The sequence below is a fragment of the Microtus ochrogaster genome, linkage group LG5 (assembly GCF_000317375.1).
Source record: "Microtus ochrogaster isolate Prairie Vole_2 linkage group LG5, MicOch1.0, whole genome shotgun sequence".
NCBI lineage: Eukaryota > Metazoa > Chordata > Mammalia > Rodentia > Cricetidae > Microtus > Microtus ochrogaster.
In genome coordinates, this window is record NC_022031.1 from 51,799,747 (window position 1) to 51,827,710 (window position 27,964).

Sequence of the window (27,964 nt, forward strand, 5' to 3'; positions counted from 1 at the left end):
TGGGCTGGAGAGGGAGGGGGAGAGGAGTGGGGGGAGGGGAAGAGAGGTGGGAGGAGGGGGAGGGAAGTGGGAGGCTGGTAGGAGGTTGAAACTTTTTTATTTCCTTTTCTCAATAAAATAAAAAAAAAAGTGAAAAAAAAAACACATAAGCATGTCCAAATAATTTTTCTTTTAAAACTCTGAAATAAACAAAACCGTTAAAAAGTACCCACATACATGTGACAACTCACCTGAGTAAGGTGTTAGGTCCTGGGGACACTGAGTAGTTAAAGACACAATGACACTGGCACAGCCTCCCTTTAAGGTCACAAAAACAAAGGTCTAAATTTGAGGTCACAATGTTCTATCAAACCACTTCTTTTAGGCACCAACAATTTAAAGATAAAACACACAAAGTCTAATAGCTCTTCTGGGATTCAATATAGAGAAAGGAAAACATTCTAAACTAGTTCAACAAAGATTACTGTTTTAGGAGCAAGAATTTAAGGCACTGTGAATAAACTCTCAGAATAAGACAAGTTATCACAAAAAAATGCATTAATAATTCCATCAGTTTATATGTGTCCAAAGAGAAGAATGGTTCCTTATTTAATAGCTTTCTAAAAGCTAAAAATTCAGATGTCCCTTGATTGAGTAAGATAAAGGCTATATTGCAGCAAGCAGTGCATCACATACCCCTTACAGAACACAATGTAGAAGACATGCATATGGAAAATATACACGGGAGGGAAACACTCTGATATAAACAGCTGGGGTTTTTCTCTTGCAAGGTAAAACTATTAGTGTTTTTATTTTTAGCTCTCTTTTGATTTAGAAATGTTAATTAGTGAAGTAACTTTACCAAGAGAAGAAATGGTTTATTCTTTTATAATGAGACAAAGCTCAGTGTGGTGATACATGTAATCCCAGCACTGCCAAGTTTGAGGCAGGAAGGCAGTGTGGGGACACCCCAGAGTGAGATTTGGCCTAAAATAACAACAACGAAAAACAACAGAAAAAAAAGCAGATAAAGGCAGTACCTGACCTTTATAAGAGTCTCAAAAAAAAGTTTTCTACACAAACACTTATTGACTCTTACACAAAAATTCCTAATCACTATCTAAAATGATTATTCCTTGACAGGCGAGTGAACTTATCCATTAACTGGTAATAACAGAAAATCCAAAAGCACTTACATGACAACCTGAAACAATCCTACTAAAACAAGTAAGACAAGCAAAACATGACTGCATGTAAGATAGTACACCAGGATGAAGCTTATAATACCAGCACTAGGAAATATAGGCAGAAGGATCAAAAGTTCAAAGCCATCCTCAGCTCTACATGGAGTCTGAGACTAGACTAGGCTATAGGAGACCTTGTCTCAAAATATTATGCGGCCTTCACATGCATGTGCGCATATATATTACACACACACACACACACATTTTGGGTGTGGTGGCACGTGCTTATGATATGTCTTCCAATAGTAGGTGGCTGAGACAGAACTTTGAGTTTGAGGCCAGCCTATGTTATATAATGAATGAGTTGAAGACCAGCGTTAGCTGCATGACAACAACTTGTCTTCAAGCACATTCACATACACAACACACACACACACACACAAAAAAAAAGTCTTACCTTAGTTCCAAGACCGACACCACTTCTGATCAGTTCACATAACCTAGGAACTAGCTCGCCCAGAACCGAAACATCAAGGTATTGCAGGCACTTTGAGAAAATAATAAACACAAAGGCAAGCCCAAGCAAATGATTAAGTTAGTACCATATCTTCATTTAAAAACTACCCATATCAAATATATACCCACTGAATTTAACATAAAGTTGGAAAATCACTAGTTTGTTTTTCCTCCAGTTGAACTGAACAGAAAATGTATTCACTAATGGGTCAACATTAAAAATAGAATAAAACAAAATAGTGAAGATCAATTTACTAAAAGAGGAAAGAAATGATTACCTAATAAATGACCTCTCTTTCAATCTTCCTCTACCAATCTATATCTAATGTAAAATGCCTCTATTAAAACTGACTTCCAAAGTGGATCTAGCCTACCTGGCCCCAAATGAGTCAATTTCTTATATGACTCACCATAGCTTGTTACAATTTTTAAAATACATACTTCATTTATTTATGAATATTTCCAAGTGATGTTTGCTAAATACTATCACTTTCCCCAATAATACAAATGAGACATAAAATTCTTAAGACTAAATACTCTTAACCAATCTGTGACCTGCTTAGCTTGCAAGCTCTTAACAATCACTATAGAAATGTCCAAAAGGTGACTGCCGAGACTCCGAGAACTGTAGAACTCAGAACCTCAAAGAACTATGACCTCTTCACTATAAATATTTCTGACATCTGAAACACATCATGATTGCTCAGTTCCTGCCACCAACCTTCTGTGCTATCTATTTCATTAAAATTCCTCTAAGCTTATACCTTCATGGTCCTTTTCAAAGAATTTCTCAGAGGCAGGCAAAAAGTAATGATAATAATAATAAAATAAATAAATAACACACCTGTGAACCTTTCTAAACTAAGAAGACCAAAGCATAAATATACATGGACTCACAAATAGAACTCTTAGTATGTTGTTTATACATGGACTTACAGATAGAGCTCTTAGTATGTTGTTTATACATGGACTCACAGATAGAGCTCTTAGTATGTTGTTTATACGTGGACTTACAGATAGAGCTCTTAGTATGTTGTTTTCCATGTAACACAAATGTTGACTAATTCTGCTATCCAGAAAATTTAATTCTATTAGTAATTAAGAAAAATGTCCATAAATATGTACTTTTTTATATACTGGTTAAAAACTAAAATTTTTTTCAAAGAGAAAATTGCATTCACAGTATTTTATCAAAGCATCCATCTCCCTTCAGCTTGTTTCATGAAGAACTGCATTTAAAGAGAAGAAAGGAGTGTTGAAGTTGTACTGGCCACTTACCATGTTGATTGTCTCCATCATGGGAGAGGACTTGGCAGCACTGAGGCGAGCACTGTCCATTGCAGCCTGAAGAACACAAACTCAAGTCACTCAAGACATTCAATTAGTTATCCATTAGCCAAATAAACTCCAATTAAGAGTCATTTCCAAACTAAAGGCTTTTAAATAAATAATCAATAATGAAATCAGGTGAAAGTAATTCTAGTATCTTTTGACCTCACTTAACAATTTAACTGTGCAAACAAAAAAAAACAGAAACAGCTAATTATTCAGACACTTGTAAAAGGGGGGTTCAATTTGATAGAGTTTCTGATCAATAGTTTCAATCATAGATGGATTTTACAAGCAAAATAACATTTCAGCTAAGCAAGACTATTAAATATTAACATTGGGTGAAAGATGACTATTAGACTTTTGTAAATCATATTCATTCTGGGAAAGATGTACTATCCTAATGATGAGATGTCTAAAGCAGTTTTCATATCCATACATATTAAAATTCTGGTCTAGTGATTAAAGCCTGTAACCTTTCAAAAAGAAAAAACAACCTAACTGTACAGTTGACATCTCCCTAAAGATCAGAAATCCAGACAACAGTTAGAAACAAAATACATGGGCTGGTGGTACGCCCTACCAGTACGCTGTATGCTCAGCATGCATATAGGCCCTGGGATCAATTCCTAGTACTGCCAAAAATCAACTAATGCATTCACTTATTAACATATAGCTACGGCTCTAATCAAGTCACTCAGCCTTCTTGGGTCTCAGGTTCTCTATCCACTCAAAAAGAGAATACACTGAATTTCTACACAATGTCTAAAAAGTTGTCTAAGCGAAAACACAAAACCCCATGACTTGGGGTGGCCTCAGGATATACCAGAAGAGTTTTGGCAAGGTGATGATGTGCCAGAAACCAGAGGCCTTGAACCAAACCAATGACTCATTGCAATGAACATTTGCTAGTAAAGCTGACTGGACAAAGGGGTCTACTATGTGTCATTCCACTTCAGTACCACCAGAATAAAGGAAGACATGTTGGACAGACAGGAAAGATGGAGGAGCAAAGAGGATTTTGGTTTTTTTGTTTGTTTGTTTGTTTGTTTTGTTTTTTTTCAAAAATATTTATTTATTTATTATGTATACAATATTCTGTCTGTATGCCTGAAGGCCAGAAGAGGGTGCCAGACCTCTTTACAGATGGTTATGAGCCACCATGTGGTTGCTGGGAATTGAACTCAGGACCTTTGGAAGAACAGGCAATGCTCTTAACCACTGAGCCATCTCTCCAGCCCCGAGGATTTTGTTTTTTGTTTTGGTTTGTTTGCTTGCTTTTTTTTTTCTTTTGGGGGATGTTGCAGGGGTGAGGGAAAGATATGGGAGACTAGGAGACAAGTGTAATTAGGGTACTTTATATGAAAATCCCAAAGAATAAAGAAATTATGTTTTAAAAGAAAGGAGGGTGGAGAGAGGAAGCTAGGCATAGAATAAAACACTATTCATAGAAGTATGTAAATAGTTAATGTAATTAGGGATTAAAAGTTTGTTACTTTAAGTATGGGGAGAGACAAGCACATGTGATTATACACACTAACAAAGGCCAGGGTTACAGGTTATAAAATGCCCAATGTGGGTGCTAGGAACTGAACTCCAGTCCTCTACAAGAGCAGCTAATTGCTATGCTATCTCTCTAGCCCAAAAGTTAGGGATTTAGCTCAGTAGATACACTGCTCCAAGCATAAGGTCTAAGTTGGACACCAGGGTGGAGGGGATAATAAGAAGGCTGGAGCTAAGAGAGTATAAAAAGATAATGGACAATGTCTATAAAAGAAAAATTCAAAATATAACAGTAAGGTTCTTGCTTATAAGGCTGATACTACTCAATTTTTCAATAAGGAAGAGGGGATATAACCTTTATTATAAAATCTCCCTACAAAAATAAAACCACCTAACTTTAGTATAAATGAATTAAAAAGAATAAAACATATACAGACATTATGCACTATTTAATTAAAAAGCAGTTATACAATAATCAAACCCTGATTTTGTTTTTAAATTGACTATCAGGAGGCTTTGTAGCCTATGACTATGAAAGAATTTTTAAAAGCTGCAGGAAACTGTTGAAACAGTGGAAACCTCTAGGGGATTGCTTTCTACCCTTCCAGGCTGATTTCATTTTTCCTCAATAAATGTGTCATATACAACTTTTAAAAAATAACTAATCAAAAACAAAGCAGAAGAATTTTAGACCAAAGTCTCCCCTTAGATGTAATCCATTCCCTAAAAAATATAAAAGTAATTTTTAAACTGTTAAAATTATGTTAATAAGTTGTCAATTTTAGCTGAATGTTGATGGTGCACTTGGGAGGCAGAGAGAGATGGATCTCTGAGTTAGTGGCCAGCCTAGTCTATAGAGTGAGTTCCAGGACAGCCAGGGCTACACAGCCAGGGCTACACAGAGAAGCCCTGAGTGCGGGGGGGATTGTCAATTTTTATCTAACAAGAACATATAAGACAGACAGGGCCTTCTCCATTTAAAATAAAAATCTAAAAGTCCAACAAAGAGACACCCATTGCATGTAGTGTGTAAGAGTGAAGGTGTCAGCAGCTACAGTTTGTCTATGGACACCGGGTGGGTCTGTACACTCACACTAACACACTCACCTTTTCTTGCTCCGTGGCACGGAGACTCAGATAATTGAGAACTTGAGGCTCCAACACACTTAAGGACTCTAGCAGCGCTGGGATGAGTTTGGGTGCATGTGGTTTCAGCATGGCTCCTGCACTTTTGCTGATCTTCACAAGGGTGTTAATGCTAGACACACAAAAGGCAAAATCTGGGTCTTCTGACCAAACATAAGAAGTCCTACAATCTAACGATGAGGATGTTCTGCCGTAGCATCAGGTATATAGTCATACGGTCAAAGCCTGATCCAGGCCACTAGGAAGTAGGGTTCTGGTCACGACTGAACCCAAGTCTCCTGGCACTTAAAAAAATTACAGATACTTTTCAGTAAGCACACATAAAACATAGAGAGGCCCAAGATGAAATTCCTTGTCCTCTTTATCTATTTCAACAACTAATAACAAAGGCCAATTTTAGTTAATATGTATTTCTACAAGTACTTTATCCCTATTATAACATTTTTATACTTCTAAAAATACTAATAACTTATTTTCATCTAAAATCCAAATTTTTGATTGTTCCAATAATTTTCAGGAGCTGACTGTGGTGAATGCCCATAAATTCCAGCAGCTGGGAGACTGAGATGGTGGCCGAGAGCTTGAGGCCAGCCTTGGCTACATAACAAAACTTTTCACTTTTTTTTTTTCAAGACAGGGTTTCTCTGTGGCTTTGGAACCTGTCCTGGACCCAGCTCTTCTAGACCAGGCTGGTCTTGAACTCACAGAGATCCGATGGCCTCTGCCCCCCGAGTGCTGGGATTAAAGGTGTGCTGACTTGATTCTTCAAACCTTAACAGTCCCACCCTTTCTCTTTCTCTCATTTGACCACTCATGATATTCTAGCTGTGTTAACGTAGCTCCTAAGGCTAACCAATGAAATGGTCAACTGTTTTAAAAAATAAGCTTATGCCAGTAATGCCAACATTTGGACATGTGAGTCAGAAGGATCACTAATTTGAGGCCAGGCTGGGTTGCATATAGCAAACACAGGGCCTAAGTGAGCTACATGAGTAGACTCTGCCTCCCAAACAACAAGGCTCTTCCACAAGCACTGCTGTCTGCATCTAAGCCCACCGCATCAGGCCTGTCATTTCACACTCTTAGAGTCACTCCTGGGCTCAAGTTCTGACAGCCTGAACCACCATTAAGTTCCACACCTGCCTTTTAGGCAGTAGGTTAGGTACAATTAACAATCATCACATAGATTAGTTTAGTAAGGACAGCAAAAGTTGGTTACACCCAACAAGCTAGCCCCTGAGGACCTGTGGTGTAACAGGAAAATGTGCTTCCTAACTTAGGAAAGGGGCCAAAGATAATAGAATATATGCAACTCAGATTGCTAGTTGAAATCAAGCTCCCCATGAAATATGACTATAAAGTACTATGACTCACACCCTTTCACAAATGTTTGGGTTATCTCAATGATTCTCCTCAGTCCATTGTCCGTATTTTTAGGAATCTGACATTCAAGAAAACACATTTTCTACAGACTGGATAGAAACTAAATAATTCTAATACATTCACTTCAACCAAACCACACCTGAGGGCTCGGACTTCCGTCACAGGACTCATCATTCCTTTGTCCAGAAGGCAGGGCAGGAGGACAGCAATGGTTCTCTGGCCAGCTGCTCCTTTGGCAGGGTCACACATTTTCACACAAACCTCACATACAAAGAGCATGGACATTAGTGAAGCTGGCCTCTCGACTATTACAGCATTTCTCTGACAGTGCTTTTTTAGGTCTCTATTAGGAATAAAGTGAAAGTGAGTCTACTTTCTATGCCACAGTGGGGGTTAGAGGGAGATAGAGGAATGACCAAACTGGCTTCTAGAGATATGCCATATCTAAGCAGAAAATCTGATAATATAGTTTATTCTCTAATGTTTTACTTTCTCATTTGTATAATGAGGAACAAAGGAGTTGAAGGTGTGATCTGGTAAAGAACACAAACCTAGACATGAAGGGCACCTGATTCAAAACATACTTTTTTACTATTTAGTAATGTGATCAATGACAAAGCTCACACAATTAAAATGTAAATTACAAAAGTAATTCCAAGTGGCAGACTATTTAGTTTCAAAAAGGCTTACCAACCTTATAAATTTGGGAAAGATATTAAAATAAAGACATTTATTGCTTCATTTAAGAGAGTAATGTGTTCTTCAGGGTCAAAGAAAAACTATACCTCATGTAGATAGTCTCATTATTTAAAGAAAGCAGAGGTATATTGTCCTCAAGAAACACTACCTTTAGTGTTACAGAACACACTTTTTTACTCACTGTAAGAGCAATAAACTATACAAACCAATTACAAGGCAACATTATGTCCTATGACAAAAAATAAATAAAGCAATGTGAGTCCTGCCCTACTCTATCCCACTGTGAGATGAGTATTCTCACCTTGCTCAGAGTTTTCAGAGCTAGTTCTGCTGCTTTCCGTACAGATTCCTAAAAATGAGAAAAGTCTGGCATTATACATATTAGACAGCATTCATTTTTCTCTACTCTATAATGGGTAATTAACTACCTTAATCCTAATACAAAATAGTAAAACATAACTTTCAATAACAGGTTTAAGTATATAGTATTTCATTAGCTTTTTTGAGCAATAAGGAACATATATTGCTTATCTATTTTTGCCCATACAAAAATGTAGTCATTAACTACAACAGTCCAAAAGTAAAATGTAGAATAAAATACACAAAAACCTCTGTGAAGATTCTAAAAGAATTAACATTTTTCAATAAATAAAGCAACACGAAAAACAAGCCTAGTGGTCTAATGTTAAGGATGTCAAAATATTTTAAAATGTGAATGATCCAGTACGTTAGTTGGATCTTGATCATCCTCAAAAGGTTTATGTGCTAAGGCTGGGTCCCCAGAGGGGCACTACTACAACCTCCTCAGAGATAGGGGAAGAGAGCATAGTTCACTGAGAACAAACCCTTGAAAGAGATTATGGGGCCGCACACTCTTCCTCTTCTCCTTCGCTTTGCTCACTGTCCCAAGTAAATGTTTCTTACTCAGACTCTGACCTGATAGACTGCCTTGTCATAGGCCCAAACAGAGTCCATCTATGAGAAATAATAACCTCCAAATTACCTAAACCATTTCCCCTTCATAAATTATCTCAGCTTTATAGTAATATGAAGCAAGTAAATACGTAAGAAAACTGAGAGATATTTTTTCATTAATCACATTATTTAGAAATGAATGCCTAATTTTTCAAACTTAATCATACAAATTACTTCCAAATGGGTATTTGCTCCTAATCCAACAGCATCATGAGATTTCTACTGAAAAAGGCATGCTGTAGCCACCTCCTTTAAGTCACTTCAGTTTAGACCAAACTTGTAAATTAACATATACATCAAAGCTAAAATTTGGAGATAAAACTATGGTTTCCTAAAACTGTCTACACAGGGAATTTTGAAATATATGCATTTAAAAAATCTATAGTGTATTTTAATGATTCCAGTTTAAATTAATCTATATATAAATGTAGATTTCTATAATACCTTAATATCATCTTGTACTCTAAAAAGTGTTTCCCACATTTCTGGAAGTTTGTCAATGACGTCATCTAAAGGTCTTCCTCTCAATAAATCATTCAAAGCTAAACAGCTGAAAATAAAAACTTGATTTCAAATATATGTTCAAGCAAGTCCAAGTTTTTACTACCAAATAGTTATACTAGACAATAATACAAACTCCATCTGTATTTCTAGTCCTAACCTCTTGCCCCAAGACAATTATAATTATTCTAGTATTACCTCAAATGTATCGCATAGGACACAAATCACTAAATGACAATTCCTACAACTATATAATTCAATCCCTTTGAATGATACACCAATACACTATTTTTAACTCACCTATGTGCTCATATCACCAAGCATGTAAGAGGCATCAAATGTAAGAGGTATACAAACTGCATATACAATGAAATTCTACCCTATTAAGTCATGAAATAATACAATTTGATGTCTACAGTTTAACAAGTGGTCCACAGATTCATTAACTTCATATTTATATAAGGTAATTTAGGCAAATCATCCAGTAGAGTTCAAGTAGTTAAAAAAAAAACTCAACTAAAAATTGGTGGTTTTAATTCTTGTTATACCATGTAAAAAATAAAAAACCTTAGAAATATGAAGGGGAACTTTCCAGCTCTATTTAGCTAGTCTAAATTTCTAAGTGGTACCTGGATTCTCGAACACGCCACATGTTGCTGGTAAGGTTTTTAATCAAATCTTGAAGAATTTCTTTCAAATACTTATCCACCTAAAGAAAGCAAAAGATAAAATGAAAAATGTAAAATCCAACAATCAAATTATTTACCTCTCAACAACACTGATCATCTTTCTTTACTAAATTGTCTCTAGGCCTCTCAGCCTATAAATCTCTCAGCACTTTGCAAGCACTCTACAATGTAAACACAGATGATCCTTTTCCATAGTACATGAGAATAAAATCTAATCTCTTAGGCTTTATACCACACAGCCCACTGTGACTCATCTTGTCATACAGGTATCTTGTCTGGCCTTAGTTCTGTAGCTTGGCACATACTACTTCTGCAATCCTCTTCCATGTCCAACTTGAGTAACTCCTATTTAGTCATGGAGATTCAGAGTAGCCACCACTCAGAAAAGTTCAACCTACCAACTCTCTTCCATGTTCCCACAGCACCTTCTTAAGGTAAATCAAATCAGACAAGCCATTATTATACTGCGCTATTACACTGGAGACCTCAAATGACAAAATGGTATCTCTGTACCTTGAAGTTTTGTTTTTTGGTTTTTGGGGTTTTTTTTGCAAAAGTAAGTATAATAATGGTTCAGAAGGTTAAGTGAGTTTGATCTAAGCTTAGGTAATAATAAATTGATAGTAGACTCAGTTGTCACACCAACAGATCTAAGGTCTCTAAACTTTTTCACTTGTAGTTAAGTTTTGTTATACTCACTTATATATTAGATGATCAAAACAGAGAATAACTCACCTAAAAGTAAATAAACAGATAGCTTCCCATATCCCCTGCTCATCACAATTGTGGTTCAATAGTTCACTTACTCAAAGATCATGCCCAAATCTCAAGAGCCAAGGCCTGTAATCCAAACTCATATCTGTAACTCCCATTATCCTATTAAGTCTTAGTTGACCCAGATGCACCATACCCTATCCAAGAGCTAATAGAATTCAATGAGCCCTCAAAGTTGAATGCTCAAGTACCAACAACCATGAGTGGGAATACACTCTGTGTCGTATGTAAGAAAGAAGACAGAACTACAGCATGTTTCAGGTCTTGTAAGATATGAGAACAGAGAAGAATGAGTGAATTTGATCTAAGCTTTGGTGATAACAAATTGATGGCAGACTCAGTTGGAACAATCAACTAGAAGCTCAAAGTAGTTGTGCACCCCTGTAACCTAAATTATTCTGGAGGCTGAGGCAAGAAGCACAAAAGTTAAAGACCCAATTTGAATCAGATCAAGATCTTGTATCAAAATAAGTACTTTTTAAAGAGGTCTTGAGAAATACTATCAGTGGCAGAGCACTTACCTAGCATGTAAGAGCCAGAGTTCAAACTCCAGTATTGGAAAGAAAAAAATGTGAACTAAAAATCCATTTAATAATTTTAACCAAAATTCAATTTGCAATTTTAAAAATTACTTTCACTACTATGTAGATAAATTAAAACAGGGCAAAGAAAAGAAAAAAGATGATGATGATCTATTCATCAGGGAAGAATCAGGGACCAGAGTGGATTCAAGGAACACTTGATGATAAAATCAGACTCAACAGAAACTGCAACTAAATTCAATGTGGGATTGGGGAGGGGTATAAGACACAGACAAAAGAAGAAGGTGAGAGCAAGTTTGCTGGCTTGCACACATAAATTAATAGTGAGAGGAAAGAAGAAAAGATAGTATTTTTCTTTTCAGCTCTTTCCAGGACATGTTACAATTATAGTACATATAAATAACAGACAAGTGAGGACATCAAGCAGGAACTAAGATTTGTAAATATGGATGGAGTACATAGCCTATCTGAGCCAGTACAGAACTGAGAACAGAATGCTTATTTTCCTAGGACTTAGTAAAAACAAAGCTAACAGGACAACAATATTCAGAGGCAGTTCCTGAAAAACTTTCAAATCTGAAAGGAGGATAGAACAGTAAATGGTCAGGTGACAGAAGCCAAGAAAAACAATATATGTCAACTGACTATTTTGTTTGTCTGTCTTTCCAACTAAAGTAACTCTTTAAGCATAGATTTTTGACCCATTCCCCATGGCATCAGTGATCCTTGTTAACATATAATATAACATGTGTGAATATACTGTCATTCTTTTAACCATCTATCCACCCAATGAACTTTTAGATCATTTCCATTTTTTAGATCTTAGTAAATGTTACAGCATCTTTGAAAGAAAAAAGCAAACAACAAGCACTGACAGCAAATAAACATACAAAGGTGTGCATGGGAGAGCACTGGGTTTCAACCTATGGGGTACCACAGGCAAGCTACAGTGCTTCTGAACACACAGGTTCACAGATACTTGCCATTGACTTGTCAGTGACCAATGCATTCCAAATACTTGTCATAGCCTGTCGAATTCCAAGATTGGGATCAAACTGGTAACGGTAAAGTCGAGGAACTAGCTGAGGCAGAAAAGGAGCCAGTTGTTCTCCAGCTCTGGTAGCAATTACATTAAAACCAAAAGCAGCACCCTAAAAACAATAAAGAATAACTTATAAATGGCTGTCATAGTAAATACTAACATATTAAATACAAAAAGGCAAGAAAATAGTCTTTCTCAAACTTGTCCTTGAATAAAACATTCCGTATTCCAGCTTTAGCAATAATAATGGCTACTATGCTAGTCTGGCTCTCAGACACAGACATCAACTGGCACTACATGGTTAATGTACCAAGTTTCTCTTGGAGAAAATCTGGGAGTATACTGTTCAGTACTAGAGCATTTGCCAGGTATGTATGAGGTCCTGAGTTTAACCTCCAGCAAACATTTAAGAAAGAAACAAAACAATACAGCAACTTACCTTCCTGGAGTTCCACATTGCATGATGATTTGCCAGATTCATAAATTTATATACCAGATCTGGCTGACTGAGATCACTTGCCAGAGAACAAAGTTCCTTGTAAGTAGAAAGTCCCTGGCTTAGAAACAAACAAAAAGAAATACATATACTAAGACATTTTTCTAGCTATCTTTGGACTGCTGTGCATTTTACTATCAATGTCCGGGGGGGGGGGTCCTCTTCTAAATTGTTTTTTTCCCCTCAGTTGCTAGTACCATTATTAACACCGAGGAGACAGAAGACAAGAATATAGTCATATACTTCAATCATCAATAATTCCTATGTCTTTCTGATGGTAAAAACCTGTTGTGATTTTAACATGAAATGTCTCCCATTGGCTCAAGTGTTTGAATACTTGGTACCCAGCTCATGGTGCTGTTTTGGAAGATTGTAGAATGTCTAAGATGCTGATCTTGGCTTTCTAAGGAAGGAGTTACTAAGGAATGAACTTTGAGATTTTATAGTCCAGTACCATTCCTGCCCTATCTCTCCTTTTCTATTCTAAGAGGTCAGGAGGTGGAGTACCATTAAACACTCCTACAACCATAGAGTCATCTACGACCATTCCTTCCCTTCCACAGACAGATCTTACAGCATCCAACTATGAACCAGAATAAATCCTTCTACCCCGTTGATTTTTTATCAGGTATTTGGTAGTTACAAACACAATACCTAATATGTGCCTGACGTCCCATGGATGCGAAGCTCTTTGCACCTTGGAAGACAACTCAAAAACTCAACATGTTGTACATAATCTCTCATAACTATGAGTCATTTAAAAACATCTGTGTTAAATTTCCTCTAGGAAAACTTTATTTGCTTAATTATCATTTTGTAAAAAAATAGCACTTTTTAATACAGAAAGAAGCCAGGTACAATGGTTTGTACTTCTGTGGTCATACCAGAGGCTTCAACTGAACCAACTAGTTCAGGAGCAACACAGACAACATGAGACCTCATTCCCCCAAAAACAAGAAGAAAAAGAAAACAAAAAAAGCCCAGAAAAGCAAAAATAAAAACAAGCAAATTAAAAAAAAACCTTCGATGTGAAAACAGTGAAAAATGGAACAGCAGACAGATAAGCCACTTGCAGCTTTCTTTTATTTCAAATGCCACACAGGAAAACAGAACAAGCGTCATAATTTACTTGACAATTCTTAGAAGAAAAATAACAATAAAACCACACTGAAATAATAATGAAAAAGGGATAGTACCAATATTAATTTGAAATGCTAAATGGGAAGACTAACCTAAGTCACAAAGTTTTCACAAAAATAAATAAATAAATAAATAAATAAATAAATAAATAAATAAATAATTTAGCGTAGTGCTATGCAAGGTCTCTACTCAGAACACAGCTTCCTGGGAGCACAGAGTTCTGAACCTAGTGTCAGTCTCTGAGAACCTTAGTCTCTGAAGTCACGGTCTCCCACAAAGCAGCCTACCAGCAATGATTAGTCACTGAACAGGCCTGATAAGTGAGTCTAAGGTCAAGGCTCTGTGTCTCAGAGCAGGACAACCCTGATGGGCCATGCCATCCTAGCCTAAAGTTCCTCAAGAATTCAGTGTCCAATGAGACTATGGCAACAGTTCAATTTTCACTCTATCATCAGAGTGATGGTAGTGTCTACTGACTCACCCCTCCCAAGGACAATCCCCAGGGTATTCTACAATAAACCTCCAGCATACAAATCTCTAGCTCAGAGTATGTTTCCAAGGAAACCCAATCTAAAGCAGTAGGGTTTTTTCTCATGCCATTCTTTATTTATTCATCAATAAGGGCCATTCCTGCTCTGCCTTAACTGACCATCAATGGCTTGAGATTTAGCACACTTACCCATCAGGTGTTTTGCCAAGGCCTCCCCCTTGAAATACCACGGTCTCTCCAGAAACTTCATGTTTAGCTCTAAAACAAATAAAAATTTAAATAAGCTTCAAATTTTTCATACCAACAAAGAGCAATAAAATGAGTATCTAGTATATGAAAGATATAAACTGTTCTTTTCTATTAGACTGCAAATTTTCTAAACTCAAATACAAACAAAACAAATTCACAAATATTAATGATTTCTATGTAAAGTTACAGCCACTGTTGTCACACATAAAAACTACTCTTCCCCCAAGGAGGTAGCAGGAAGCAGCAATTACAAAACCAGTCTCCCTCCATGCACTCACCACAGATCAGATTATGAGTGATATTCAAGTTTATTCATCACATCTTAACTTCTTTTAGCCAAAGGTTTTACAGTGTTTTTCTAACCTGGATGTTTTAACTATCGTTGTAGGCTTCAAGTTGGAAATCATAACACAGTACAATGTTTCTAAGTAAATAGATTATACACTGGGATAAACTGTGGAACAAGCACTGATATACAATGTTTTAATAAGTAGAAGGAATTTTTCCTTCTTCCATATCACAGTCTCAAGGTACTATGTATTCATACCTGAAATTTTAAAATTCACTGTACCTTTTGCCAGTCATAAGTGTTTCTACAAGTGTAGACACCAATTCTTGTTGATCTTGTTCATTGCCCAGCTCATAAACCAATCCAAGCCCTTTTGAGGCAACATCTTGGCTGAGTTCTACAAAAAAGGCAGAAAAATTATACTATTCTAAAAGAAATTTGTCTTCTGGCCAATTATTTTCTTTCAAGTAATTATCTTGAAATTATATAAAAATAGAGATGTGAGAGCAGAATTACTCTATTTTCCTAAATCAACTCAGTATATCATGAGACAACAAAAATGAAAGCCATGATCAAACAGGAATAAAATGCCAATAAACTACTGTCACAGCAATAGCCATGGGATGAGAACACCAACATACACTGTTTCTATTAGAGATGACACAATCTCCCAGGATTTTACAACACTCATATCCAACTTCAGAAAAATAAAGGGAATACAAGGCCACGTGTCTTCAAATAAGATGTTTTAAACTTCTTTCTGTGTTTTACTTAAGTAACTTTTGTTCCCATTTATTTTACATACCAACCCATTTCCCCTCTCTCCTCTCTTCCCACTCCTCCCCTTTCCCCATCTAAAATATTTGCTTTTTCCTAGCTTTAATCAAAGAGGAAAAGTAACCAGAAGTAGAAAAGGTTTTAACACTAATGTTAAGGCCTCAAATCTATTTTTAAAAAATGTAAAGTTGCAGATGCTGTAATTCATATAAAAGAAAGAATTTCAATTTCTGATACCCTAGGAATATGGTTCTGTGATAATTAATCTTGGTCTTTACCTTAATACAATTACCTTTGATACTAAAACATTTAATTTTTAATTATATTGCAGTTCTGAGATAGAGACAGAACCTCACGATCCTCCTGCCCCTGACCTCCCACATGCTGGCATTAAAAAGGTGTATGGCTCGCTCTGTCTTAGTCACATGGCTCTGAGGTCTTTGTGCTGCAGCTCATACTTTTTAAAACTTAAAATACAAGTTTAAAGAATTTGACAAGTCAAGTATTTACCAACAACCTACCGTCATTTTCTGACAGAACTGAAACAAATGCACTCTGAATTTCTTTAAGATGAGACTGAAAGAAGAGAACAGGCATTAGAGCACTGAAATCCTACCTCTTCAGAGGATAAAGCACCTCACTGTAAGGTACACTGAGGTCAGGGAGTCTTAGAACCAAGGCAGTCATGAACCTCTCCATTCCCTCGCCTTTATTGATGTTCACATCACTAGAAGCTGTACCCTACACAGGTAGTCTAAGCATCTGCTCTAACCCTTTTTGTCCCAGTATGAACGTCCCCATTATTGGCACTTCTGACATTACATTTTCACATTGAGATCATGTTCTTGCCAGTATTAATCAGATCATCATCCTTCACTGCTTCACACGGAGCCTATTTCATAACTTCTCCTTTATCTTAATGATTACAACCTTCACATACTTTCTTCCTATTTTAATTTATAAATACTCTGGATCCTTATAGAGTTCATCACATATACAATGCATATTATGAAGCTCACCTTCACTTCTACATGGGTACTTAGCTTCCTCACAAGAGAAAGGAGCCAGATGCAGGCAGCTTGCCTCACATGTGGGTTGGGGCTGATAATATGCTTACTTAAAATAACTTCTAAAACCCAAGGGACAACATCATTCACTTTGGCACCTGAGGAAAAAGCAAAGAATGATTATGATTAAAACACACAAATATAATTTCCTTTAAAAAGTCACAGTTAAATCAATAATCATAAAATAACCACATGACACATGACCACTGGGCAGTGGTAGAACACGCCTTTAATCCCAGCACTTGGAAGGCAGAGGGAGGCAGATCTCTGTGAGTTCAAGGCCAGCCTGGTCTACAGAGTGAGCTCCAGGACAGGCCCCAAAGCTACACAGAGAGACCCTGTCTCGAAAAATACAAATAAAAAAAAAATGATCAAGATGTCTAGGAGCTTAGTATAAACCAGTATTTTAACGTATGAAATAACACTAGTTCACTGGAATAAAAATTCCTCACTCTCTTCAACCTCAGCCATTTTCCTTTACTAAATCTTTCTTATGCTTCCATCTAAAAACAAACAAAGCAATAGCTTTGCCTCTCAATTTTGTCTTCCAGCTATAACACATTTGTCTCTCTTCCCCAAGGTTTCACAATCCCAACAGTACTGAGGCTTGATGAATGCCTCTTTCCCCGTCCATTACACAAATATTGTCTTGATTTACCTCACATGCATTCAGACAGAAGCCTCAGGGGGCTAGTTTGGCTTCCATCAACCACATTTATACTGCAAGAAAAATGGTTTTCCTAGTTCTTTTAAGTCTTCTATGATAATAGGTGAGATGATACTACAATGATAAATGTTAACTATAACACTAAGTATAATAATTATATTCATTACGGAATACAATTCACAATGGTATTGTTACCATGAAAACATTCTTATTTAATTTTCCCAACTAAGAAGATAAAATAAAAATACTTTATGAATTATCTTTTAGCTTTAAAGATAAAAACAACCCTGGTTCAATATTAAAATATATTTTCAATTTGAAATTCAAATCAATCCAAGAAGATAACTGAGTTTTTTTGTACTTCGGATTTTTTTTGTTTTACTTTGTTTTTTCTTTAATTTTTAAAACTGGGCCTATTCATTTTCTGTGTGTACATGTGCACACATGAAGATATGAATAAAAGCTCATGCCACAGCACACACATGGCAGTGAGAGGTCAGCTCTGCTAGAGCTGGTTCTATGTCATGGGGTTCCAGTGATAGAACTCAGGCCATCAGACTTGGCAGTAAGCACCTTGACTTGCAGAGTGGTCTTGCTAGGCCTTGATTTTGGTTTTGTTGTTTTTTTGTTTTGTTTTGCTATGGAGACAAAAATCTCACTATACAGCTCAAACTGGTTTTGATCTCATTATTTAGCCCATATGTTCTTCAACTTGCAATCCTCCTGCCTAAGCATCCAAAGTGCTGGAATTGCAGGCATAAATCACCTTAGTCTAAAATCTTAATGTCTGTAATATATACTCGGGAATCACATACATACTCTCTCGATTATTCAGTCACTAAATTCTAGCACACTTCCAGGATTAGCAAGGGACAGTGGAGCTTCATTATGTAGTAATGAATGAAATACAAGAGGCTGGGAAAGTTCTAATTTTCATATTCAGTCTTTGGAAGGGGCAGTAGCTCTGGCTGGCCTTGAACTCACCGAGATCCTCCTGCCTCTGCCTTCTAAATGCTGGGATTAAAGGTGTGCACCACCACTACCTGGTTTGTTCAATCTTCTTTAATCAACCATTCTCCTTGACAAACCAAATTTGAAGGCATGCATCAATATTTGGGGAAAAAATATTTTTGCCTCAAATATGACAGAGAACAGAAGAAAGCCACTCAGAAACTCAGTAATCAATAGACAAATATTTGATACCAGCAGGAGGTGTGTATTCTTCTTCAGTCACCAGCCAGGCATCTCGGGCAGCCACAGAATTGGTTCCTATTGCAGCACTGGTGATGGCTTCACCAATGGTAAACTGAAGTTCTATCTGCTTGGCCTACAATGAAGGAAAATAGAATCCATGAATAGGAGAGCATTTCCCTTAAATATCCATTTCTATAAAAGAGCTGTTTTATTTGTTTACTTATCTATTTATTTTTGGTTTCTTAAGACATGGTTTCAATGTAGCTTTGGAGTCTGTTCTGAAACTATCTCTTATAGACCAGGTTGGCCTACAAGAACTCACAGAGATCCATCTGCCTCTACCTCCCAAGTGCTGGGATTCAAGACGTGCACCACCACAGCCCAAAAGAGCTACATTATATCTTACTTCTCAGCAGGTTTTATTTTCACTCTTTTTCCTTGTTTAAGCTAACTCAGTGATTCAGAAGTGGTTGGAATGAAGGAATGGAGAACTAAGACAAATTTGAAGCTCATTTCTCACCTCCATGAGATTGCTTCTCACCCTCAGCACAGACTCACTATGTAGAGACTATTAATCTTTGAAAATGGTAGGCTTATGTAGGGGCTTACGGTGGTTCAAAGGTGAAGCCACCTCAATGGAATTTCTAGCTCAGTTTCTCAACAGCTACATATACCTGACAGCCTTACCGGTTAAATCAATACAATATCATCAGTTACCTCATCAGGCCATAAGGATTAAATGATACTAATTTAGACAAAGCTTTCACTATTTAGTGTGCCTAACTATAGTAATTGAACAATGAACAATGACCACTACATTTTTATAAAAATTCTTCACACTCTTCTATGCTATCTGCAAGCTATGCTCAAAAGGTCCTGAAAAAAAGTAGAGAATGATAGGGCAAATAAAAAAATGTTAAAACTTGGTAAATATAGATCACAGGGTATACAGGTATTCTCTACACTATTCTTAAAACTTCAAAGGTCAAACAAAATTCTGTGTAGCTACATACCCAAATATTTACATTTTAATTCAGAAATTTTGGTGCTGTTTTACAAGCAGGAATCACCATCCCAATATGGAGGTGACCTGTCTGAGTGCCCTCTGGCATTTTTCTCTGCTCACTGTGAAATGTGTGTGTGTAAGAGAAGGGAAGATGCAGTGAGGAATGAGAAGACTATGAGGGGCAGAAGTACAGCGACTACACCAAACACAAGCTCTGCACTGCTATTCTTAATCTAGTGTTTGAGTCTTCATGAAGAATCTAGTGCTCTCACCACAGGCTCCCTAATCTAGAGAAGTAATGAGCTGAGGACTTTAGTTCCACAGCAGCTCTGGTCAAAAGCTCCTTTTGAGACCTTTAAAGCTGAGAAAAGACATTTCAACAGGAAGGATCCTTATAAGGAATTTAATTATTGATTTTTTTGCCTGTTAATTACATATTTCCTATTGTTGACACCATAATTGGCATAAAAACCAAAACCAAAACCCAATAGCTAATTTAGGAATGATAAGGTAACTAGGCTTACTATATAGCAAGGAAATATAAGGCAAGTTTATGGAAAATCACTATATTGTTATTCTTTTGTATAGGTTTGAATTTTACCAAAATGAAGTTTAAAGTAGGTAAACTGGCCAGGTATTCACTAGCAGAGTACTTGTCTATGGGTAAAGTCACAGGTTTGATCCAAGCACCATTAAAAAAAAAATGTTAAAATATACCAAAAAGCACATTAGGGCTCTATTTTAGGATTTTGTTTCTCAGATTCAGTTTTTCACTCATCCTTATCCTTTAATATTTCTACATTGATTCCATGGTTTTGGTTTTTCGGGTTTTTTTGTATTTCTAAATTTTTAAAACAATGACATCAAACTATATTAAGAACCCAACAAGCTCTTACTTAACCACAATGAGAGTTGACATCACAAAGAAAAAGATGAAAAGGTAAATATAAGCTTCTTCCCAAAAGGCTACAATAAAACAGATGTGGTGGTTTGAATGAGAATGGCTTCTCTAAGCTCATAGGTACCCAGCTGGTGGGACTATTTGGGAAGGATTGCGAGGTGTGGCCTTGTCACTGGGGTAAGCTTTGGGACTAGGCCATTCCAAGTTAGCTTTCTCTAACTCATACTTGTAGCTCTCAGCCACTGCTCTAGTGTCTTACTGCCTGCTGCCATGATGGTCCTGACTCACCCTCTGAACTATAAGCCATAAGCTCTTTCCTCTGTAAGTTGCCTTGGTTGTGGTATTTTGTGACAGCAACTGGAAAGTAACCAAGACAACTAGCATCTAATGACAATGGCATGAGTATAATTCACTGTGAAGACACTGTATGGAAATGGGGACACAGCTCAGTGGTAGAGTACATGCTTAGTATGGGATTCACTCTCCCACAGAGAGGACACAAAAGAAAGCAGGCTTGAATTTCAATTCCAGTTCTCTTACTCAGTTATCTTAAACCTCACATCTTTCAGCCTCAATTAAAGTCTGTTTCTTTCCTCCTACCAGGCAGGGCTCACGAGTTACTTCCCATTCAAGCAGTATTCTCTGACACAATCACATCCTCCTTCAGGATTCTCCTGCCTTCTATGCAAATTTTCTTCCTAATCACTTACTTCTGCCAATATTTATGAAAATCTACCTTTACAATCATACTGCTAGAAACTTGAGTAATAATGAGCAAAGCAGACCCTGCCTTTTGTATAAACAGCAGTGAGAAAATGTGATAAACACTATGAAGAAAAGGGTTCCAAGCCACTATAACTAAAGAATCTAATCTAGTTTAAATGCCAAAAAGGTTTTCAAGGAGCACAGCAACAATCTGAAAAGGAAATATGAGCTTTTCAGAAGCTCAGAGCAAAGAGCTTATGAGTTAGGCAGAGGCACGATTAGGTCATGTTAAGACACCACAATTTGCTCAATTTGCTAGTATTCACTAACTATAGGTCTTTTTGCACAACACTGGGCATCAGTAACTCAATAGCAACAAGAATATCAGCTACAACTCTCCACAAGGGGCTAATTGGTTTATTCTAGTTCTACTATACCATGGTCCACTCAACAATCAGAGTCTTTCCCAGATATACAATTCATAGAGCTATATCTAACACAGTAACAAGCCTAAATCTAGCACTCAAAATTAAATATGATGAAGAAACAAATGTTTAATTTAAAAAATAAATCTCAGAGTAGGGGCTGGAGAGATGGTTCAGTACTTTAGAATACTGACTATTCTTCCAGAGATCTCAGGTTCAATTCCCAGCACCCACAGGTGACTAATGAGCATTTGTAACTACAATTTAAGGGGATCCACTGCCTTCTTTTGGCCTCTATGAGCACTATAAGAGGGACACAAAAAGATAGAACACCCATACACATAAAAGAAAGTAATAATCCCCCAATAAAGCAAAATTTTAAAATTTCAAGAGTAAGCAAAACAACTAAAATATGTTTATTTGAATAACAATATAAATACCTCCACAGAATCCATCAGACCTTGCAAAAGGAGTTTCTGATGGGGAAAACCCCCATCTCCAACTGGAAAATAGCCCAGTGTTTGGATTGCTCGTTCTTTCATCTGGAAGAATAGAGATTCTTTTTTTTAAAATTTAAACAAATTAAGTAACAGTTTTATCTCAAAACAGTATTTCCAAGATGAGAAGACAGGAAGAGGAAATTCATCTGCCAAATATACCAATGCCTATATTATTACAAAAGTGCCAAATTTTACAGAATTATAAAGACAGTAGAAGCAGAAAACTAAGCCCATTAAGAATCTATACCTAAAAAAATTAAAAATAAAAAAATCTTAGGTTTATTATTTAAACTGTCAAGGTAACAAATGTGGTTTATAGGCACAAAATTATCTATACAACTTAGTAGCCCTTGGGCAAGTTATATCAGTCCTCTGAAACTCTTTCCTTGTTATCTCGCACAGAAATGACTTACTTTTAATACATGTGAAACCTGTGGCATATATCTTGGGTAACTTGCATTATTCATCAATGGCTAATAACCAGATAATGATAGTTAAAAAGAAAACTATGTAATGTATTGTCTTGGTTTTAAATAGCAGCTAAACCAAGAACAAGACCTTTGAAAACGTATAGTAAACTGGTATTTTCCTACTCATTAAAGCACCTTCATCTTCGACAACAGGTACTTTAATTACAAGAATGTTGTAAAGTCTATGAAAACAATTATCTCAACTTAAAAACTCTAACTGTTCTTCCCTCAGCTTATTCACACCGCTTCCTAATGCCTACACTTCTCCAAGCCAGACTGGCTGTGAGAGAGTAAGATCCACACTGCCCTAAAGCTATATAGATCAGGAGACTGGGCACTTATATCTATCTTTTGCTTGACAAAAATAGTCACTGAAAGCCAAACTGTTAAGGAGCTAAATTAGAATAACTGGGTCAAAAGATAACATACAAAGCAGTTTATACATGTCTCCCTCAAAAACAAATTTAAAAAAGCAAATACCTTTATCAAAAGTACATCTTTATTCTATCTGCAGTGGGCGCGGATGGCTACAGATAGATGACTATACTCATAATAACTTGGCTTTGTTAGTTCATACAACTATGAATTCCAGAAAGGAAAGGGGAAAAAAAAAAGAAAGAGAAAGGCTTGCCTTATTTGTTTCTTTACTGGAAGGGATTCTATTGAGTAAGCTTTCTACCAGATGAAGTTTGGTAAATCCAGATCCTTCACTGGGGATCGGGAGAGGACCATTTCTGCCAATTTCACCCAGGGCTGTACAGGCAGCAATTGCCAACAGAGGTGATGTACTGTCTAAAAATGAACCTGTGAGCACATGTAGACACAACAGATAGCACACTAGTTATTCTTATGATTTAAAACAATCAGCCATGTACTAATTTTTTAAAGCAGCAACAGGAAATCAAGGTCTCTGGTGTTTTCTGGTTGACCACTTGCTGACAGCTATGTAATAGCTAGACAGCGTGACAACAGGACTTAAGTGTCCTTGAACGTTAGTTTTCCCCATAACATAACTGACACTAGAATATAAGAACATGGAGAAAACAGGTTATTTTATGGAAAAGCTTGTGTCTTTAAAGTGAAATATTATAAGAAGAAACTAAAATACCATATTAAAAATTTAACATAATCCAAACCCTGCAGCACCCAAGTCAGTACGGCACTCACCTATTGTTTCCGTTGCACTCCGAATGAGCTCCTCCTGCTCAGGCAAGAGAGCAGCATCTGTCTCCAGGTCGTGCTGCTCTGCTGCTCTCATCCTCTTCTTAGCCAGGTATCTTCCCACAGTGAATCCCAATGCAAGCAAAGATCCATGCTGTACCTCAGGGCTCTGAATTTAATAACATAATAGCACTGTTTCTACCTCACACATGAAAAGACATGCTGAAATAACTGTTGTTAGAGTAATTTCTCTGATAAAACCTAAGGCTAAAAAATAAAATGATTCTACTAAAAGTCAATGACTTAAACTTAAACAAGAGCAGTTTCTAACAAGAGTTTCTAACAGAGAATGCAAAGAATCTCTACTCATATCCAGATTTACTTTAATTTCATACAACCTCAACTGTGGGTCAGGTGACTTTTTAAATATGCTTCTGTAGTCCTTATACTTTCCTTCTTATCTAATTTTTATTTTATGTATGAGTGTCAGCCTCAATGTGTGCTAATGTTCATGCACTGTCTCCAGAAACCAAAGGGGTATCAGGTCCCTGGAAATGGAGTTACATATGGTTGTGAGCTGCCATGTGGGTGCTGTGAATTGAACCCAGGTCCTCTGAAAAGCAGCCAAGTGCTCTTAACCACTGAGCATCACTATTACCTTATGCTTTCTTCTTGTTTATACATCTAGTTATCATAATGCTCAAGGATAAATTCTCTATACTGCCAACAAAATACAATGAGCAGTCCTTTTTCTAACTACTAAAAGCTTCAAATACAAATTAGGTAATATACTAATCAAGTTTGCTTTTACTGCAGTTATTTAGTGGTAGCAGAGATGGGGGTGGGAAGAGCTAATAACTGAACACCAGGCAGCCCTGGGGATTCCCAAATAAATGCCTACCACAATATGCACATTAACTAAAACAGTACTTTTCAAACACATAGTTAAAATCTGCTAATTGGAGTGACAGAATCAACACATCTATGCAATTTTTACTTATAAAGGCTTATAAACAATGCTTAAGTTTGCTTTACAAATGGAAACCTAAAAACTAAAAGTACAATCAGATACTATGTAAAACCCTATCACCTACTAAAAATGAGAACAAAATTGAGTACAGTGGCAGATACTAAGGCAGGAGAATCTCGAGTCTGAAAGCTGCCTCGACAACACAGTGAGACTCAGGCTCCAAAACTCCAACATGCTCAGGTTAGTCCACTCTTGCAAGTAAATTTCCTAATCTAAGAAGATGTCCCTTAAAGATTCAACTATTTCCAGAATTGAGAGAAAAATGGGATAGAAACAAAATGTCACTTCTTTTTTTCATATTTCATAATCAAAATTTCATATTTTTCACTGTCTTATAGGCACAAAGTAGAAATTGATTCTTTCTAGCAAAATGGCTCCTAAGTTCTTGTCATAACAGTACTTAGATCTCAAACTGAATAAATCTGCTGGTTTAAAAAAAGAAAACTTGCCCTAGGATTAATAACAGTGCCTGAGTTTCAGAGACAGGTTTGTATATTTTGTCAAAATGCAAAGTTGTTTTATTTAAACAATAAAGAAGAATGAAGATAAACTGGTAACATACATGATTGTCTTTTGTAGCCTTTATAAGTTGTTCTATCATTGACTTTAATTCATTTCCAGATACTGTTGACACAACCACCGAGTAAAACAAGGCCGCCAATTCACGCATTTCTTCTTTACTGCTACTCATTAGACTCTGAGCAACACAGAAAAGAGAGCGGTATATGATTCATAACCATCTTCCTGCTGACAAGTTGACATTTAAAATTATAAAAGTAAATGATATATTTAACATTCAATCTATTGTTCTCCATGAAAAATGCAATGCAAGAAATTATTATTTCCAAACAAAATGACTCTGCCAGGCTCCAATGGACAGTTATAATACAAAGGGCACACATATGGCCTTGGTTAAACTAAATGGTCACAAAAAATAAAAAACCCAAAAGTCACAAATATGGGAACGAGGCCAGTGGTGCGATAGAAGAGGGTAAAAGGTGTGAGACAAAGATAAAAAGAAATAAGGAAGAGAATTATCAAAATATATTATGTTCACATATGAAATATTCAAAAACAAGCTTAATATATTTGAACTGGATCTAACCTGAAATCCTCCTTCCAGCAGTCTAGCTTCCATAGTATCACAAAATACTATGCAAGTGCCATATTAACAGTCCTATTCAGCTGTGACATCTATGAGCCACAACAATGACCAGCAAGGCAAGATATCCAGAAACATGTAAAAATGGCAAGCCAAATCAATGATAACCAACAGCTATCTAAATGGACTCAAGGTCCATTCAAAAGAAGGGAAATCATGCCTGGTACTATAAATCTAGCCAACTACCCAGGACTAGTGAGATATTAAAAAAGAACATGGCAAACAATGAGGACTGATGAGAAGTTAAGGACAATGGCACGGGGTTTTGATCCTACTTAATGTGCTGGCTTTGTGGGAGCCTAGCCAGTTTGGATGTTCACCTTCCTAAATATAGACGGAGGGGGGAGGACCTAGGACTTACCACAGGGCAGGGAACCCTGACTGCCCATTGGACTGGAGAGGGAGGGGGAGAGGAGTGGGGGGAGGGGGAGAAGGGTTGGAGGAGGGGGGGAAGGGTGGGAGGAGGGGGAGGGAAATGGGAGGCTGGGAGGAGGTGGAAACTTGTTTTTTTTCCTTTTCTCAATAAAAAAAAAAAAAAGAAAAAAAAAAAAGAACTATTACCACTTAGTTAGGCCAGGATAATTCCTAACTACAATCTAAATCTTATTCCTATCCCAGAGGTAAGAATACTTATCATGTCTCATCATAAAAGCTTCTCTCTATAACAAATGGAGACCATTATAGAAAACCACAACTGAACACAATGCAAACATCAATGGATTGTGGGAGAGTCCAGCCTGAATGGATACATTTGCAGCACAGCTCCTGCCTCTATGATTCACAGAACAGGTTTTGGAGATAGGGGTGTCATAAGACTGTCTCTCTTCAAATTGGTTGGATAAACAAGACCCGAACAATGACAATACTAATAGACATGCTAACACAGTAGAGGGAAATCTTACCAGGTCCCACCCCTAGACAAAGAACTACAGGCAACCAATGATTGCTGAGGGAGAATTAGCCTCTCCCAGGGATGAGCTCCCTGACTGGTTATCCAATACAAAGTGGTCAGCCCTGAAATCATATACACACAAACAACAAAAATGAACTCATCAGACTGTATGAATATATTTCTCTCTCTATGTGTATATGTATATATACACGCACATACATATATATAAAATATTAATAGAAAAAGAGGCTATCAATTTGAGAGTTGGGGAGGAATATGGGAAGGATTAAAAGGAGGAAAGAGAAGGGAGAAGTGATTTAATTATATTTTATTAAAAATAAAAAATAAAGAAAAAATTGTAATGAGCTGAAATTATATACAAAAATCTCAGCTGGGCGGTGGTGGTGTTTGCCTTTAATCTCAGCACTTAGAAGGCAGAAGCAGGTGAATTTCTATGAGTTTAAGGCCAGCCTGGTCTACCAAGGAAGTTCAAACAACCAAGAATGTTACACAGAAAAACCCTGTCTCAAAACAACAACAAAAAAAATCTTAGCTTCATGTCCATTAAAACGGGCAAAATAAATGTAGTTGATTTAAAATAAAGATCAGTAAACCAATTTTTCTGTGAAAAACCAAGACCCTGTGGTCTATCTGGTCACTCTGGGGGCTACTCCATTATGCCACTGTTCACAAAAGCAGGCAAAGATAATACATAGAGGGATGGACACAAATGTGTTTCAATAAAATGAGGACTGTAGCCTGTATGTCATGAAATAATGTGTTTTGTTATTTTTTTCACCTACTTACAAATGTGGTTCGGAGGAAAAACACCAGCCTACCACGTGCAAAGCACTCTTTTCGAACTCCAGCATTTTTTTTTTTTTTCAGACAAAGTGAACAATAGTGCTAGATGGCAGTGGCACATGCCTTTAATCCCAGCACTCAGGAGGCAGGGACATGTCTATCTCTGAGTTCAAAGCCAGCCTGGTCTATACATTTAGTTCTAGACAGCCAGGGCTACAAAGAGAAACCTTGTCTCAAAAAACAGGAAGGAAGGAAGGAAGGAAGGAAGGAAGGAAGG

At 36.8% G+C, this 27,964-nt stretch overlaps 1 protein-coding gene across 2 annotated transcripts in view; it reads right to left on the bottom strand.

The window, feature by feature from the left end:
* Positions 1–27,964, bottom strand: part of Ecpas (Ecm29 proteasome adaptor and scaffold) — a 113,716-nt gene that overhangs the window by 18,277 nt on the left and 67,475 nt on the right. For both annotated transcript variants that reach the window (XM_005362228.2, XM_013351850.2), the window contains 19 exons: positions 25,392–25,526; positions 23,806–23,968; positions 23,270–23,442; positions 22,109–22,210; positions 18,641–18,764; positions 16,723–16,868; positions 16,225–16,279; positions 15,209–15,323; positions 14,578–14,646; positions 12,702–12,819; positions 12,204–12,371; positions 9,845–9,924; positions 9,159–9,264; positions 8,041–8,088; positions 7,180–7,301; positions 5,619–5,769; positions 2,958–3,023; positions 1,621–1,710; positions 231–297 (listed from right to left, as the gene is read on the bottom strand). In XM_005362228.2, coding sequence (XP_005362285.1) covers positions 231–297; positions 1,621–1,710; positions 2,958–3,023; positions 5,619–5,769; positions 7,180–7,301; positions 8,041–8,088; positions 9,159–9,264; positions 9,845–9,924; positions 12,204–12,371; positions 12,702–12,819; positions 14,578–14,646; positions 15,209–15,323; positions 16,225–16,279; positions 16,723–16,868; positions 18,641–18,764; positions 22,109–22,210; positions 23,270–23,442; positions 23,806–23,968; positions 25,392–25,526 — 2,098 coding nt within the window. The remainder of the gene's footprint in view (positions 1–230; positions 298–1,620; positions 1,711–2,957; positions 3,024–5,618; positions 5,770–7,179; positions 7,302–8,040; positions 8,089–9,158; positions 9,265–9,844; positions 9,925–12,203; positions 12,372–12,701; positions 12,820–14,577; positions 14,647–15,208; positions 15,324–16,224; positions 16,280–16,722; positions 16,869–18,640; positions 18,765–22,108; positions 22,211–23,269; positions 23,443–23,805; positions 23,969–25,391; positions 25,527–27,964) is intronic.